The 15,455-nt window shown below is 54.1% G+C and overlaps 1 protein-coding gene across 2 annotated transcripts in view; it reads left to right on the plus strand.

Moving 5' to 3' along the window:
- Positions 1-1,171: 1,171 nt before the first annotated feature.
- Positions 1,172-15,455, plus strand: part of SRL (sarcalumenin) — a 28,295-nt gene continuing 14,011 nt past the window's right edge. The window contains exons 1-2 of one of the 2 annotated variants that reach the window (XM_028706025.2): positions 1,172-1,395; positions 13,722-15,095. In XM_028706025.2, the coding sequence (XP_028561858.2) occupies positions 1,332-1,395; positions 13,722-15,095 (1,438 nt within the window). In that variant the 5' untranslated portion in view covers positions 1,172-1,331. The remainder of the gene's footprint in view (positions 1,396-13,721; positions 15,096-15,455) is intronic. The other variant, XM_028706026.2, reaches the window with a different exon arrangement.

Consider the following 15,455-nt stretch of genomic DNA (forward strand, 5'->3'; position numbering starts at 1 on the left):
CCCAGAGTCGGTCACAACTGGACCTAATGGTCAGGGGTCCTTTTACCTTTATGTATTTCCTTGCATGTGAAGACAGGCTCTGCCGGACTGGGCAGATGAGACCAAGAGTGGGTCCTGTGGCCATGAAGGCAGCTTCTGCTGTAGAGGGAAGTGAGGGGCAGATGGGGCTCACCCACCTGAGAAGGAAAACTCCTAACCCTCTGCTGCCTTGAAGGATGTCTTCGGGAGAAGAAAAGACTCAGGAGGAAACCCCACATAAATCCAGAGTTGGATGGCGTCTTGTACTCCTCCTTCTGGCAACTCCAGCAGCCAAGCAGGTGCCAAACGTCTTGCTCTGCTTTCCTTTGGATCCCACCAGTGCAGCCAAGAGGGGGGTCTTGTTGTCTGGGTAGCCCAGGACCCCCATATGCTTGCACCCCAGAGAGGTCACTTTGGTGCTGCCCCAATGCAGCAGTTTGGCTTCACCCCCGGAGGCGCACTCCCTTGTCTCTTGAGAAAGACGGATGCCAACAAGAATCTATAGAGTGGGACAACCGGCAGGTGCATCTGCTGGGGAGGCGGGTACAGGCTTGCTGCTCCTTGTCTTGAGCACACGAGGCTGAGGAGCCTCCTTGGCTCTCTCAGTGGCCACCCCCGGTTTGCTCAAACAGCCCCTTCCCCTGTCTCCCTTGCGTAGTAGGCATGAGGAGAACTGGCCACTAGTTTATTATTGCACGACTAGACCGCCTTTTCTCTCTCCACAGAGCTCAAGGTCATGTACAGGGTTCTCCCCTTCTGCATTTAATCCTCACAACAGCCCTGCGAGGCAGGAGAGGCCGAGAGACAGTGACTGGCCTCAAGTCACCAAAGGAGTTTCATGGCCATGTTGAGATTGGAACCCTGGTCTCTCCGGGGTCCTCACTGAATCCCCACAACAACCCTGCGAGGCAGAGAGGGAAATGGTGACTGCCGCCATTGCCACTCCACTTCACACCCAGTGAGCTTCTTGGCTAAGTGGGTGGTTCAGACCTTGGTCTCTCCCAGCCCATAGCCCAGGACTCCTAGCCACTGTGCCCCACTGGTGCTGGCCGGAATGGCAATGGCCTGCTTCAGCTGCAAGGATCCATCTGCCTGCTTGCTGCTCCTCCCCTCTCCCTACTTGGGCCTGGCTGCGCCTCCTGGGTGACTGACACGGGGGCCTGAAGTGGCCGGGCAGGGAGGGGCCTCGGGCAGTCCAGCTCCAGGCACCATCTGTGCAGGCCCCTCTGCAGCCCAGCCGGCCAGCTGCCTGCTCCACAGCCTCCGCGGCAGAGACAGAGGGGTGGAAGGAGAGACAGTTCCAGGCCACCACCATGCATGGATTGAGGCTCTTCTGCTGCTGCGTGGCCCCGATCCTGCTCCTTGGGGCGCAGGCAGGTAAGAGGCTCGCCCTGCCCCCTCCCGGGTCTCCCTCCTGCACCCCTGGCCTCTGCTCTGCCCTCCCCTCCCCTTGCCGTGGGCCACAGCTTGGTGGCACAGGATCTCTGGGCGGCCCTGGCAACATTATGAGGGGCCGGGAGGGTGTGCAGGAGGATGTGGGTGCCTTTCAGCCTGTCCCCCTGGGAGCCAGCCAGGCATGCTGTCTCCGGAGATTGAGGGGAGGGGGGGGGCCAAGCTGGCAGGCCTCCTTCACCACCCCCACCCCCTGCCAGTGCCCAAGGAGCCACCTGAGGACAGCTGCAGTGTGGACTTGCTGCTGGGCCACCTGGCCTGCACTGGTGGAAAGAGAAGGTGACTGGCTGGCCTCTCTCCGCACCAGAGTAGAAGGTTGGCTCTGGGGCGGGCATCCTGGCACTGCTGTGCTGTGCCCTCGTGGTGCTTTCAGCTGCCCCCTCTTTTGGGGACCTGCGGTGGAGAGAGTGTGTGCACGCCTGCCAGCGTTCCCCTTGGTTGCCCTTGAGTTAATTTGGTCTCTCAGGCTGGACGCTATATGCCCAGCTGCCACAGGATGGCTAAGTATGGAAACAGGCGTGTAACTGGACCCCCCCAAGCCCCCTCCCTGCCATGGCCAGCTCAGCTGCTGCCTCCTCACACTGTCACGGAGGAGCCAGGGCTGCGGATTTGCCTCCTTTTAAGGACATCCTTTGTCATTCTCAAGAACAAAAGGGACTAGTGGGGGGCTGGGGATCCCCCTCCCCTCCCACTTTCTGTGGGGTGCGGGGTGCCCTTGCTATGGCTCTGCTGGACCTGGTAGAACACACACACACACAAACACGTTGAGCCCCCAAATCCCACCTGGTTGTGAATCTGCTCTGGAGCTTGGTGGTGACCCTGTCTTTGCCCCCTGACAAGCGCTCCTGCTGGCTTGTGGACTCTGGAAGTGGGCAAAAGGGCACACAGAGCTTCCTGGCGACCCTGGTGTCTGCATCTGAGCCAAAGCCTGAGCTGATGCTCACCTGCAGCTGGAGCCCAGGTGGAGCAGAGAAGCAAGGCCAGGCACGGATGGGGACCAGCTCTCTCAGTCTCCCTCTGGGCTTTCTGTATCCCAGATGATTCTCCCCTCGGTATCTTGGGGTGTGCCATCAGGTCACACTGGCTGAGCCCATTTTGCCCTTGTCTGTGTATTGAAAACAGCTTTCAGGGCTGAGTCCTTAGTGCACCTGGTTTGGGGGCCTGTTGAGGGGCTGGGGGCTGGCAGGAAAGCTGGCAGGGCCTCTTCCCAGGCCAGTGAAATGCTCTTGAGAGGCCCTGCCTTGCTCCCAGGAATACCCTTGGGCGGGGGAGAGAGATGGCCTTCTGGGTTGGCATCCTGGCTTTGGAATGCCCTTCTGTGTGGAACTGGCTTGCCCTGCACCAGGAGTGCCATTTTTTGGGGTGTCCCACGAAGACCTCTCTGTTTGCTTGGTGTTTTGGATAGTAGACGGGTGTTTTCAGAACCGTGCTTATCCTGTTTTTAGCTTTCGGGGTTGGTTTTTGTCTTGCTGTATTTCATTATGCTTAATTGTTGGCTTGAAATTGTATTTATATGCTGTGTGAATTGATTTTATTCACACTTTGTCTAGAGCCCTAGAATCGTTTGGTGAAAGGCACTTAAGGAATGTTTTCAAGGAATGAACCCCCTGTGGCCCTCCAGCTGCAGGGATGGAGGTGGGGGGGCTGCCCTACCTGAGCTACCTGCATTACCTGGCCTGGCGCTTCTGCAGACAGTGGGGAGGTGAGAGGGGATGAAATGGAGATGAAGGGCCAAAGCTGCCTTCTCTCCTGGTGCGATTGGGGGTGGGCTCCTGGGCTTCCCCCTCCAGCCAACAGCAGCCTCGCTTTCCCCAGTGAGTACCCCAGCCAGCCAGCCAGCCAGCCAGCCTTGCCTTTAGCTTGAGTTTGATGGAGCGGAGTCCCAGGTGGGCACCGTTCTCTGTTCCCAGTTGTGTTTTGAGATTCCCTTCTGAGGAAGTGTTGTGCATCACTTGTGGAGTATTGGGAGGAGATGGGCCTGAGGTGCCGCTTGGCTCTGCCGCTTCCCAGTTCCTCTGGTGCTGAGGAAGGAGAGGGCAGCGGAAACTTTGCTCTCTCCCTTGGTTCTGGCAAAACGCTCCCTGTCTGTATTTCAGAGGATGCCGTGACTTTCAGGTTCTTGGAGGGTCTTTGTCAGCAGTTCCTTCCTCCTCTGCTTCGCTGTATCTGCTCTCCCTGTTGACTCAAGGTCCTTTCTGGTCTTGTTTGACTTCATATTCTGCTGGGAGGTCACATTCCTGGCCAAATCCAGCCCACCTGTGGTGGCAGTTGTTGGGCTCAGACTCCCACCAGCCCTGGCCAGAGAAGATGATGGAAGCCCAGCAGTGTCTGGAGGGATTGCTCACTCATCTCTGCCTCTGAGCTTGTTCTTTCCCACCTTCTTGCAGAAGAAGATGGCTTCTTCCATCGCCCTGCCAACTTCTCTGCCCTTTTCAGCTGCTCAATTGGGTTTTACCTTCACCCAAGTGCATGGGCATAGCCAGGATTTGTTTGGGGGGGGCAGAACCGAAGTGATTGGTCAGTTAGTTTAGTATTTCTATTGTTTCCTTGATCTAGGGGTGCAGCTGCCCCCCCCCCCGGCCCCTTGGCTAGGCCCAAGCCCAGGTGTTGGCTGACTCATCCAGCTGACATCTGAAGCCCTTCCCTTCATTTTCTTCCCACCTCTTGCTTAAAACAGAAACAGCTGGATTCACCTTTATGGAATAATCTCAGATCCTGTAGCAATGCACAAGTTAGTAAGAGTTGGGATGTTTGCTGCGTCACTAGGCTCAGCCACGGCCCACAGCCTCCAAGACTTGAGTGCAGCCCAGGAAAGATGGTGGTCTCTTTCTGCCTTTTGAGAAAGCCACGATGCCTCTGGGCTGCAAAGGCAGAGCCCATAACAGTCAGGGAGCTGCTCATATTTGGGAAGGTCTTGCTGTTGCACCCCTAATTCAAAATGCCTCTTGCAATGGAAGTGACCCTCCCTTCCCTTCTGCCTGCTCTTTGGAGAACTTTCGAGGCCTAATACCGACTTGCACTTCTGACCGTTGATTTCCTTGCATAGTAACTCAGAAGCCCAATGAGGTCTCAAAAGGAAAGGGGCGAGGGGGCTTGACTGGAAGGCAGTTGGAAATTGAAGTGGGAGGTGCATTTGTGATGCAGCCCAAGTCCAGGAACCTCCTGTGCTGCAGACAAGTTTGCAGCTGGCTGCCACCCTCACCCTCAAGCTGCAGAGAGGATGTCTGCAGAGACCAGTCAATGGAACCTGAGCAGCCCAGCAGGCACAAGGGAGCTATATTTATCCTGCCTGGGGTTACCCAGCCACAGCCAGTAATAAGCGCTGGGGCCTTGGCATGGCTGTGAAGAAATCCAGGGCTCCCCGGTTTCTTTTACTGAGGTTTAGAGGCCGCACTGCAGGTGCTCAGTCAAGCCTGCCGTGTCTGCGGGAGGGAGAGCCTGTAAGGGGGGTGGCAGCCAGGCAGGGCCCTAGAGAGAGACTGGGCAGTGGGGAGCCTGGACCTTGTGTCCGCTCTCTGCTGCTGCTTGTGCAGGAGCTCTTTTCCACAGCATCTGTTGTTCCCTCCCTCCCTCCCCTCCCCTTGCTGGGATGGTCCAACAGTTTCCACTTAGGAGAAACAGGAGCTGTGTGACTTCATCATGAGCGCCTCGGTGTGGATTGCAGCTCCTCTTGTATGAAACAAACGAAGCAGGTTTCTAACTTGGGTGCTTCTCCATGCCCTTCCTCTTCATATTGTGAACCACAGGGAATGAGTGAATGTAAATAGACTTGATCATTGCAGGATTTGGGGTTGGTAAGAACTGCTTTTGGGGTGTGTGCATGGAACAAACAAAGCCCCCCCCCTTTGCAATTGATGTACCCAAGCAAGGAAGGTGGGGTCTGTGTGCAAGAATTGGGGCACTTTCTGGTACTACCTTTGTCTAGCAACCAGAGTACTTTCGGAGGGTGAGGCCTGTAAGGCAAAAGTCAAGAGAGCTGGACCCTACTAGTGCAACACATACTAACAGGATTCTGGGTAGCTGGCAATGAGAATGTGTGAACATCAGCCAGTGATCAAAGCCAGCAGCTGTGACCCCAAAGTCCCAGGAGAACAAGAGGCAGAATTTCCGCCAGGCGCCTCCTGCTTCCCATTCTGCATGCATCTCTTTTGCATGGGGAAGCTACTGGCCGGTGGCATCCTGGCCAACCAGTGTGCTCCCAGCTTTCTTATCTACAAGGAAAACTAAACAGGATCCCCCAAAGTTTCACTTCAAGCAATGGTTCTGCCATTGTCCATTAGCCAGCAGGCAGCACCTGGCAGAGCTGAGCTGGCTTTCCAGAGAGGAAAGGGCCACCCTCCAAACTGCAACTTGCACTGAAATACAGTATCCCCCTTTATTTCCTTCTAACTTATGAGTGTTTTACACTGCTCCCAAGCAAGGGACGTTGCTGGATTTGGAGGTTCAGCCTGTGGCAGCCACCAAGAGTGCTTTTGGGAGGGTGAGGTCATTCTTCCAGACATTTGGCCCATTTCGCTCTATTCCAGAGTCAGGGAGACAAAGGCTCAGCCTCCTGGAGGAACTGAACTTTGCCCTTTCCTCACGCAAGGATCAGGTTTGCCTCGTGTCTCTTCCATCCCCAGCAACAGCTACAGGGCAGAATCACACAACCCAAGGTCACCGCCAGCTTCACTGGAACCTGAGAACTCTTCTTTTTAATTTGTTCTTTAGAAAACAATAAAAGGTTTCAAATATTATAAGCCAAGGAGACGTATGTGCCAATGCAATAAGTGGTACTTTCAACCTTTCTCTTCTACAGCATGTAAGAGTCTGCTTTTTTTTAGGGACCATTGCCTCTTTTCCTCTGCCCCCCTTACAATAGCTGTAGACGTGCATATGATGGGGACATTCATTCCTTTCCTGCAGCAATACTCCAGCTGAGATAGTCATGTGGCATTTCCTTCTTGCATTGGCTTGCAAATCACCCAGCAGGCCCTTTCCCTGCATATTTTCATTTTAAGATTGCACACAGTTAGCACAGAAAAGTGAGCATCATAGAAGTAATCATTAATAAGCTTTTTGGGGGGAGGGGGGTTGCATGCTTTCACAAGGTCCCTAAATTTACACACACCATCTGCAACGCAAACCTCTCTGTTTAGTGGAGGAGCTATGCGACTTCATTTACTTTTGGAATATGAGACCATTGTGGGAACTTCATGAAAGGTGTCCTTCATTGCACTAATAGAGCCGACTGTGCCCTATTCTACAGATTCCACTCCTCTTTCTCTCTCTCTGCATGTGTCTCTCTTTCTCCTCCTCTCTCTGCACCTTCTCTTAAATATTTCACCCAAAATCTCCAGTATTTAGCAGCCTACAGCAGCAAGGCCATCAAACAGCTATTAAAAAGGTGTGGTACCTCTTAAAAGAATTAAATCACAGAATTGTAGAGTTGGAAGGGACCCTGAGGATCACGTAGTCCAACCCCCTGCAATGCAGGAATATGCAGGTGTCCGATGTGGGGATCAGATATCTTGGATTTCAAAACAACCTCACCTTTTGCCTGTGCCCAGGGGTAAGTCTTGGTGACCTGCCTGCCCCTCTGGAGGCCTAACTGCTCACCAAAGAATGTGCCAGCAGTGCAGCCGCAGCACTGAGAAGGGGTGTGTATTGTGTGTGTTCTCTCCTGGTAACTTTCTCCAGGCAAGGAAAACGCCTTTCTTGCTTGGGCAGCCAGCTGGGCATTTAACCAGGTGTGCAGTCCATCCACTCTTCAAAGCGGCAGCCATTCTGGAGGACTGAAGAAAACAGGAGCGATACCAGGTTTAGAGCTGGGCTATTTTCAGAGGCTAGGAGGAACCAGGGCGGGAGCCAGGAATCTTTTCTCTTTGCCAGGCAACAGTGCAGATCTATACTGCTCAAAAGTTTTGATTCGGGACTTGCGGAACATTCCTTGGCCTCTCGCCACTAGAGGGTGCGTCTTGGCTGCTGCAGTTTCGCAGAAGTCGGCAGGACCGGGGTCTTCTTTTTAACCTGGGACATTGCTGAATGCCCGTGTGCTATGTGTGAATGCTGAAAGGGAAAGCAAAAGCACCAGGCAGGTTTACACTCACTGGTTCACTATTGTCCTGAACAAGACCAGCTATTCCCACTCCCTTCGCCTCTCAGTAAAGGACCATGAGGTGCTGAGAGCCATCTTCAAATATCTTGTCCCGTGAAAGATAATAATAATAATAATAATTTATTATTTGTACCCCGCCCATCTGGCTGGGTTTCCCCAGCCACTCTGGGCAGCTTCCAACAAAGATGAAAAATACACAAAAATGTCACATATTAAAAACTTCCCTGAACAGGGCTGCCTTCAGATGTCTTCTGAATGTCAGGTAGTTGTTTATCGCTTTGACATCTGATGGGAGGGCGTTCCACAGGGCGGGCGCCACTACCGAGAAGGCCCTCTGCCTGGTTCCCTGTAACTTGGCCTCTCGCAGTGAGGGAACCGCCAGAAGGCCCTCGGAGCTGGACCTCAGTGTCCGGGCAGAACGATGGGGGAGGAGACGCTCCTTCAGATATACTGGACCGAGGCCGTTTAGGGCTTTAAAGGTCAGCACCAACACTTTGAATTGTGCTCGGAAACGTACTGGGAGCCAATGTAGGTCTTTCAAGACCGGTGTTATATGGTCTCGGCGGCCGCTCCCAGTCACCAGTCTAGCTGCCGCATTCTGGATTAGTTGTAGTTTTCGGGTCACCTTCAAAGGTAGCCCCACGTAGAGCGCATTGCAGTAGTCCAAGCGGGAGATAACCAGAGCATGCACCACTCTGGCGAGACAGTCTGCAGGCAGATAGGGTCTCAGCCTACGTACCAGATGGAGCTGGTAAACAGCTGCCCTGGATACATATTTTACCAGTGCCTCCATGGACAGCTGTGAGTCCAAAATGACTCCCAGGCTGCGCACCTGGTCCTTCAGCGGCACAGTTACCCTATTCAGGACCAGGGAATCCTCCACACCTGCCCGTCTCCTGTCCCCCAAAAACAGTACTTCTGTCTTGTCAGGATTCAACCTCAATCTGTTAGCTGCCATGAAAGATGGAGCAAGCTTGCTTCCTGCTGCTCCAGAGAGGAGGACCCAAATTGATGAATTGAACTTGCAAGGAAGGGCATTCTGAGTAAATATTAGGAAGAGCTTTATCAGGGGAAGAAGTGTTGGACAATGGAGTAGATTCCCTCAGAGGCTGGATGGCCATCTGATATGGATGCTTTAGCTGAGTTTCCTAAATTGAAGGGGGTTGGACTAGATGGCCCTTGGGGTCCCTTCTGACTCTACAAGTCTATGGTTCTATTATCTCGGAGAGGGAAAAGGGGGGGGGCTTGCAATGGCTGGCTGGTGGGCACCGAGTGCAGAGCAGAGTCCTGGCTCTTCAGTTCTCTGCAAGTGCCTCTGGGGTTGCTCTGTCCTGTTGCCCAAACCAGAACAGAAGGGTAGGAGTCCTGACCCAGAGGCTGAGTAGCTGCAGGCCTTGCCATGTTGGGACCCCCAACCAGCCAGCAACTCCAGGGCAAGGACCCCTGGGGGTCCTGGTTGCTCCTGGGGTGGCGGCTAGTGTCCCTCTTCTTGCGTGGCAGCTGGCTTCTCATCAGGGTGAATGACACTGGCCAAAGTGGCCCAAAGCTCTGGGTTCCAGCACACATTTCAAGTCAGCCTAAAACTTGCCAGACTTGCATGGTGACTATTGCAGAGCAAAGCAGAGCTCTCTGCCAGCCAGCCATGCTCCACGTGCCCAGCGGCCTCACCACTTCTCTGGAGGGATGGGGCTTCCAGCATTCCCAGGGCTGCAGACAGCAAGCAGGGCCTCTTGCCAGAGGCAGGGTGGGGAGAGGGCCAGAGGTTTGGCTCAGAGCCTGTCAGGTGCTGGGAGTGCCCAGAAGGCAAGGGATTTCCACCTCCGCAGCCATGGAGGGAGTGCGGGTTCTCTGAGAAAATGGAGGACGAGGAGGAAGGGTAACAGCCAGGCCCAGCAGGCAGGAATCACACAGGGAAGAGCAGACACCACTTTGCGGGGCTGTCAAAGCAGCAACAAGGACAGGTGGGAAACTCCCTTTTGCTTCCCCACCACAGGTGGGCCTTTGACCTTGTGAGGGTGATGGGCTGACTGCAGAGGGAGCACTGCGCTCAGATGAAGGACCCCCAAGGACCCTCCTAGGGGCCAGGTTGGCTGCTGGTCCTGACAGGAGGGGAGCAGTGGCCAGAGCAGAGTTATCCACAAGCACCACAGAGGGCAGCTGGTGGTTGGGGGAGCAGAGGACCTTCTGGAGGGGCAGTTGCAGGTGGGACAAGAGCTATGGCCATCCTGCTCTATTATGGGGCAAACGTCACACATTATTTCTAGCTTGCTGTGGAGGGCTGGCGCCCTCTTCTCTGCCCTCTTCGTTCATCGTAGCCCTGCCTTGTGTGGGCATTAGGTGGGCACCCCGCTTCCTCTCCCATCACAGCTCTGTTGGGGATAGTCGGTTACAACGCCTGGAAAAAGTTTGCTCTCTAGGCTGAGCCACTGTTTCATTAGTTTTTAGGTGTATGCTGATAAAGAGGGCCAGGTTAATGGCATCATGTCAGGGAGAGCCCGTGGAGGGCTGTGGCTTGCTCTTGGGGGGTTCTGTTTGGGCAACCCCTGGAGTCATGTGCCTGCAGCCGGAATCTTTGCATGAGGTGTCTAGGTAGCTGCCTGCCGGCTGACAGGACGTCACTCTCTGGTTCACCTGGCTGCTGCTCTGCCTGCTGCCGTTTGGTGGGATTGGTACGTGTGTCTGAGGCTTGACCCTGGACATCCTTTGCTTCCTAGGCCACAGAGACATTTTGTTGCTTGCGACTTCGCCACCCAGAAGGCTCCGTCACCACTTCCTCCTGCAGGGTCCTGGGCTGGAATCTGCCCTGCCACAGCAGACTCTGCATTCTTGACGTGCTCTCGGCGGCTCTCGGCGTCCTCGGCTCCCTTAGTGCGGCACGCATACAGTACTGTATGGCATGTCCAAGAGGCATCCCAGGGTGTCAGCTTAAAACAGGCTTGTGCGATGCGTTGGAGGGGCTCCTGCCCCCACCTGCCCACCCAGCCACCCACCCAGCCTGCCACCGCCTCTGCTCCTCACCCACAGGGAAAGGAATGAGGCCTCTCTCCTACATCCAAAGTCCTGCTGGGCTCCTCTCCATGGAGACACTTCCAAGACCTTTCTCTCTGTGTGTGTTTGTGTTGTGGGGGCGACGGGGAGGCAGGGGCAGGAGCCATGAAGGGAGTTTCTGTGGTTTGTAGCAGCAGCGGCAGCACCCCCCACCCAGTTGCCAGTGGTATTTTTAGCTGATGAGGGAGGCTGCTTGGGTGTTAAGCCCATAACCTTCAGCCCGTTTTGCTGCAGAGCAAACACCCCTTAACTATCTGCAGGTCAGCAGAATTCAGCGCTCGATATAGTTGGAGGCCTCCAGTTTGGGGCCAGCGAGGGCAAGGAGGGCTCTTTATATAAGGCCGTGAAGGTCAGAGGAAGTGAGGGGCCAGGAGCTCCCACCTGAGTCCAGCCCCCCAAGGGAGCTCCTCAGGTCTTTCACCATTGAGGTCTCCACAGGGAACCAACCACTGAGGTTCTGCCCTTTGTTTAGTTCCAAAGCACCCCAGCCCACCTGCCTCTGGGCAAATGCCCCTGGTCTCTTCATGTACAGGTCTGAGCCCCATGGCTTCCCCTGCAATCATCCCCACAACCTCTTCCTGGGCAAAGCTTTGGTGGGCGGGGGGGGGGGGAGAAGGAGGAGGAACCCCAGGCCAAGCGACACTTCCTGGGAAGAACCATGGACCTATGATAGTCAGAGGGCATCCCTTTCACATTTGGGCACACACTGAAGCAGCCAAGGTCTCTCTTTCTAATAAGCAAAAGCAAAGCATTGTCATTATGTTTACACTAAAGCAGGCAGGGTGGCAGCCTTCTGCCTTGGAGGTTTTTGAGCAGAAGTTGGATGGCCATCTGCCATGGATGCTTTAGTTGAGATTCCTGCATTGCAGGGGGTTGGACTTGGGGTTCCTTCCAACTTTTCCATTCAATGATTCGATGGTTCCAAAGCCTTTCAAAGAGGCTGGCCAATGCTTGGGGCCTGGGGCCTTCCCCCTGGTGGCAGGGGTGGATGGCCTTCAGCTACATACCCTGCACAAAGGAAAAGCTTTGCCTGGGAAAATGGGACCTGCCCCCTGGCATCAGGTGTGGAGGGAGAATTGTCCCTCTAACTTGCTGCCGTTTTCAATGGAGGTCTGCTGAATTTCAGGTGTCCATTTCAGGCCAATAAGAAATGGTGGTGGGTGGGAGGCTCATGGAGAGCACAAGTGACCCCTTCTCTCTCCCCCACACAACTCCTGGGATACTGGCCAGATTCACTCACCACTTTCCCTGGTGAAGGGACCCTGACTTGGAGAAGAGGGAAGTAGACTCAGTCAAAGCAGCTGGACGGTTGAGGCCTGTTATGGATGGCATAAGGGCTGTGTTCCGAATTCAGCTCATGTTTTCCTGCAATGCCAACCGAGACACAAGGAAATGATTGGCTAACCTGAACTACTGGTTCACACTGCTTACTAGGGAGGTTGCCCCAGTGTCTGGGGGCAACTGCCATTAGGAGCATAGGAAACTGCCCTGTACTGACCCACTTTGGTCCACACTGATTCCCTGGCTGTGGCTCACCAGGATGTCCACCAGCCCAGCTAGAGATGCCGGGGATAGAAACCGGAGCAGGTGACTCCCTTGTTGCAGTAGCTCCACTGGCTCCCAGTCTCTTTCCTGGCACAAGCTAACAAGGGTGGTTATGCGGCTTAAGTCCAGGTTACCTCAAATGACCCTGCCCAGGCTCTGAGATCTTCAGGAGGGTACTCTTCTCTTGCTCCTGCTAACCTCCCAGGCACACTTGGTGGGGAAGCGGGAGAGGGCCTTCTCGGTGGTAGCTGCTCCCAGTTAACTTTTGAACTCCCTCCCTGGAGAAGCCAGGCTGGCTCCCTCATGTCCTTCTGTTGGCAGGTGAAGACTGTTTTATTTCAACAGGTTTTTGGGAACTGACTAAGGTTTTTAGAGGAAAGGGCTTTTAATAGTGCTGTGCTGTTTTTCCTATCTGCATTTTAGAAGATTTCCTTTCTATATTGTTTTAATTCTATTTGAGTTTAATTACTTTTAACAATTATCTTTTACATGTTTTTAGCTTTTTGTATTTTGTTGGTGCTGTTTTAATTGGTGTAAGCTGCCTTGAGTCCCGGATTTTGGGGAAAGGAATAATAATAATAATAATAATAATAATAATAATAATAATAATGAGAAGGAAGATGCAATACCAGTAAAGAAGAACTTTCATTGCCAGCATTTGCATCCAGACATGTGAAACATCCTACAAAGCTTGGGAGATTTTGTGAGTCAGTTCCCGTTTTCAGCTCTGCCTGCGCTGTTTGGAGAGAGCCCTGCCTCTCTCTGATGTACCCCTGCCAGCATGTTCAAACAACAGAGACTGATCTGGGTTCACACAGAGAGAGGCAGGTGGGTTTGGACTCCACTGTAAACTAGCTACTTTGGAAGGATCCGTGCCATCACATCAACGCAAACGTGAGGCTGGCAAAGGAGGCAACTGACCCCCACGGCCTCTGTCTCCTTTTCTGTCCCGCTTTCCTTAGCCCCCAACAGAAGGAAAAGGAGAGCAGGAAACCTCTGGAGCACAGAAGATGAACTTTGAGAGGAAACACAAAGTGTTTGGTGATTCCTAGCCTTACATGGTACTTTGGGATATGCTAAAACCTTCAAAAAGTATTTAAAGGCAGCTGCTTTCTCCCTCCCAAGCTGTTCCTCTTCTTCCTTGGCTTTTCTCCTTCTGTACTTGTAGCCTAGGAAGGCAGGAAGCCCAGCAGAGAGAGAGAGAGGGCCAGCCGGCCGGGGCTTAGGCTTGCTCAGGGTTTGCCTGTGTGTAATCCAAGCTATATTCCCTCCAACCAGCATCAGTTTGCACCCAGTTTATTGATAGGAGCAAGAAAAGCAAGCTGGATTCCAAGCCTGGTAGTTGGGACAGGGTTAAGAATGTATTTAGAAAAGCCTCCTCAAAATGCGCATCAGTTTCAAGATCCCTTTAATAGGAAAGGGAACAGCCTGGCTCTGCCTGTGCCTTTATGCAGAGCCACGTGTGCAAATCGTGTGCCCCGAGTGAACCACGCAGGCCGTTTTGAGGAGGGAGGCAGGCTGAGCACAGATCAAACTGACTGACCATGTTCTGACTATTTAGAACTGCAAGTCTCTGCCCCGGATGGCACAGAAGACTCTGCCACCTTTGCCGAAGGAGGCTTGTTGCCCGGAGACCCAAGCCTGGCAGAGAAGGAGAAGCTGCTCTATGGAGACTCTGCTGCTGCTGCTGCCACCGCTGCCATCCCACCTGGGACAGGAATTCCCTTCCGGCCCTTAGACAGCCAGGAGGAAGCCAGCACAGGTGTGGAAGGAAGCCCTCGTGCTGATGGCTCCACTGAGGCAGCTGCTGAACTGGACACCAGCTCCTTGGAAGCTGAGGGTCTGAAAGAAAAGGAAGCCCCTGTTGCTGAACCACAGAATGCCCCCGACAAAGGGCATGACACGGATGGGCAAAGGGAAGCACCTGAGCAATATCTCGCAGTCAACAAGGAGGATGTTTTGGCTGGAGAGGAGGCTGAAGAGAGTGAGCAGGCCCAGTCAGAGGGAGTTGCCAAAGATGCTGCCCCAGGTGGAAGTGGGCCCCCCTCCCAGAGCCTCCTTCAGCCCCCTGTCAAGACCAGAGAGGAGCTGTCCTCCACTCCGGAGGACAACATCACTGCTGACTTGGGCAGTGAAGATGGAGCTACCTCTGTGGAAAGACACTTTAGTGATGGCTCCCCTGCAATGAGCACCTTGGGAGCACCAGGAAGGGTGCCACAGGAGCCCCACATGTTAGAGGGGCAAGAAGAATCTGAGGAAGCAGAGGACACCAGCCCCCATGAGGAAGAAGCAGAGGAGGAGACAGCGGATGGTCCTGGGCAGCTTGATGCAGAGGAGGAGGAGGGAGAAGAAGGGGCTACAGTGGCCAGGGAGGGGGATACCAGCCTACAAGAAGGAGAAGGTTCTGATGAAGATGAGTCTGAGGAAAGAGAAGATTCTGAGGAAGATGAGGCTGAGGAAGAAGACAATTCTGAGGAAGATGCAGCTGAGGAAGGAGACAATTCTCAGAAAGATGTGGCTGAGGAAGAAGACCCTCAGTCGCAGGAAGATGACAGCACAGTGGAAGCCGCAGAAGAGGGTGCTACTGCCTTGGCAGGAGAAGAAGCCATTGCCCATGGAATAGGAGGAGAAGAAGAGGGTCCTGCCCCATCAGAGAGAGAGGGGAGAGCAGAGGAGGGGGAAGAGGGGACTTCCCCAGGGAAAGGCATGCGTGAAGGGGAGCCAGGAGATCCCAGCCTGACATCTGACCCTGAGGTTGACACCCACCTCCAGCATCCAGAGGGAGGCCCCAGTGAAGCAGAAGCAATGCCCACTCCTCCCAGCAATGAAGACATCCTCGGTGGTCACCAGGAGGCATCCTCTGAGCAAGCCCACCCAGTCCCGCCTGCTGCTAGCCCAGCACCTCACAGCAACCCTCCAGCTACTTCCACCGCTGGTCAGTTCACCTGGAGAGGCTCCAGCCCCCTTCGTGCCATATTGTAGGGCTAAATAAAACAGCTCCCATACACAATATTCCCAACAGACCTACCCTGGCTGTCAAGCCACCCCCTTTGCCCCCTACCCCAATGCCTTTGCTCAGCAGCGCAGGACAGTGAAGGGGTGGGAGTGAGGAGAGAAGCAGCTGCCCAAGAAGCTTCAGGGAAGGGTTTGGGTCAAAAGGCATTTTGCATTTTTTAGTGCAGATCTAAAGAAAGCAAGGGTGGTGGGCCTCTGTCCCTCTAGGCATTCTCACTGTTTTGCTGTGTGCTTCTACATTTTCTCCCCTTCTGTTGGATGCAAAATCTACAGTGCCTTT

Source organism: Podarcis muralis, chromosome 14 (assembly GCF_964188315.1).
Source record: "Podarcis muralis chromosome 14, rPodMur119.hap1.1, whole genome shotgun sequence".
In the NCBI taxonomy this organism is placed as follows: Eukaryota; Metazoa; Chordata; class Lepidosauria; order Squamata; family Lacertidae; genus Podarcis; species Podarcis muralis.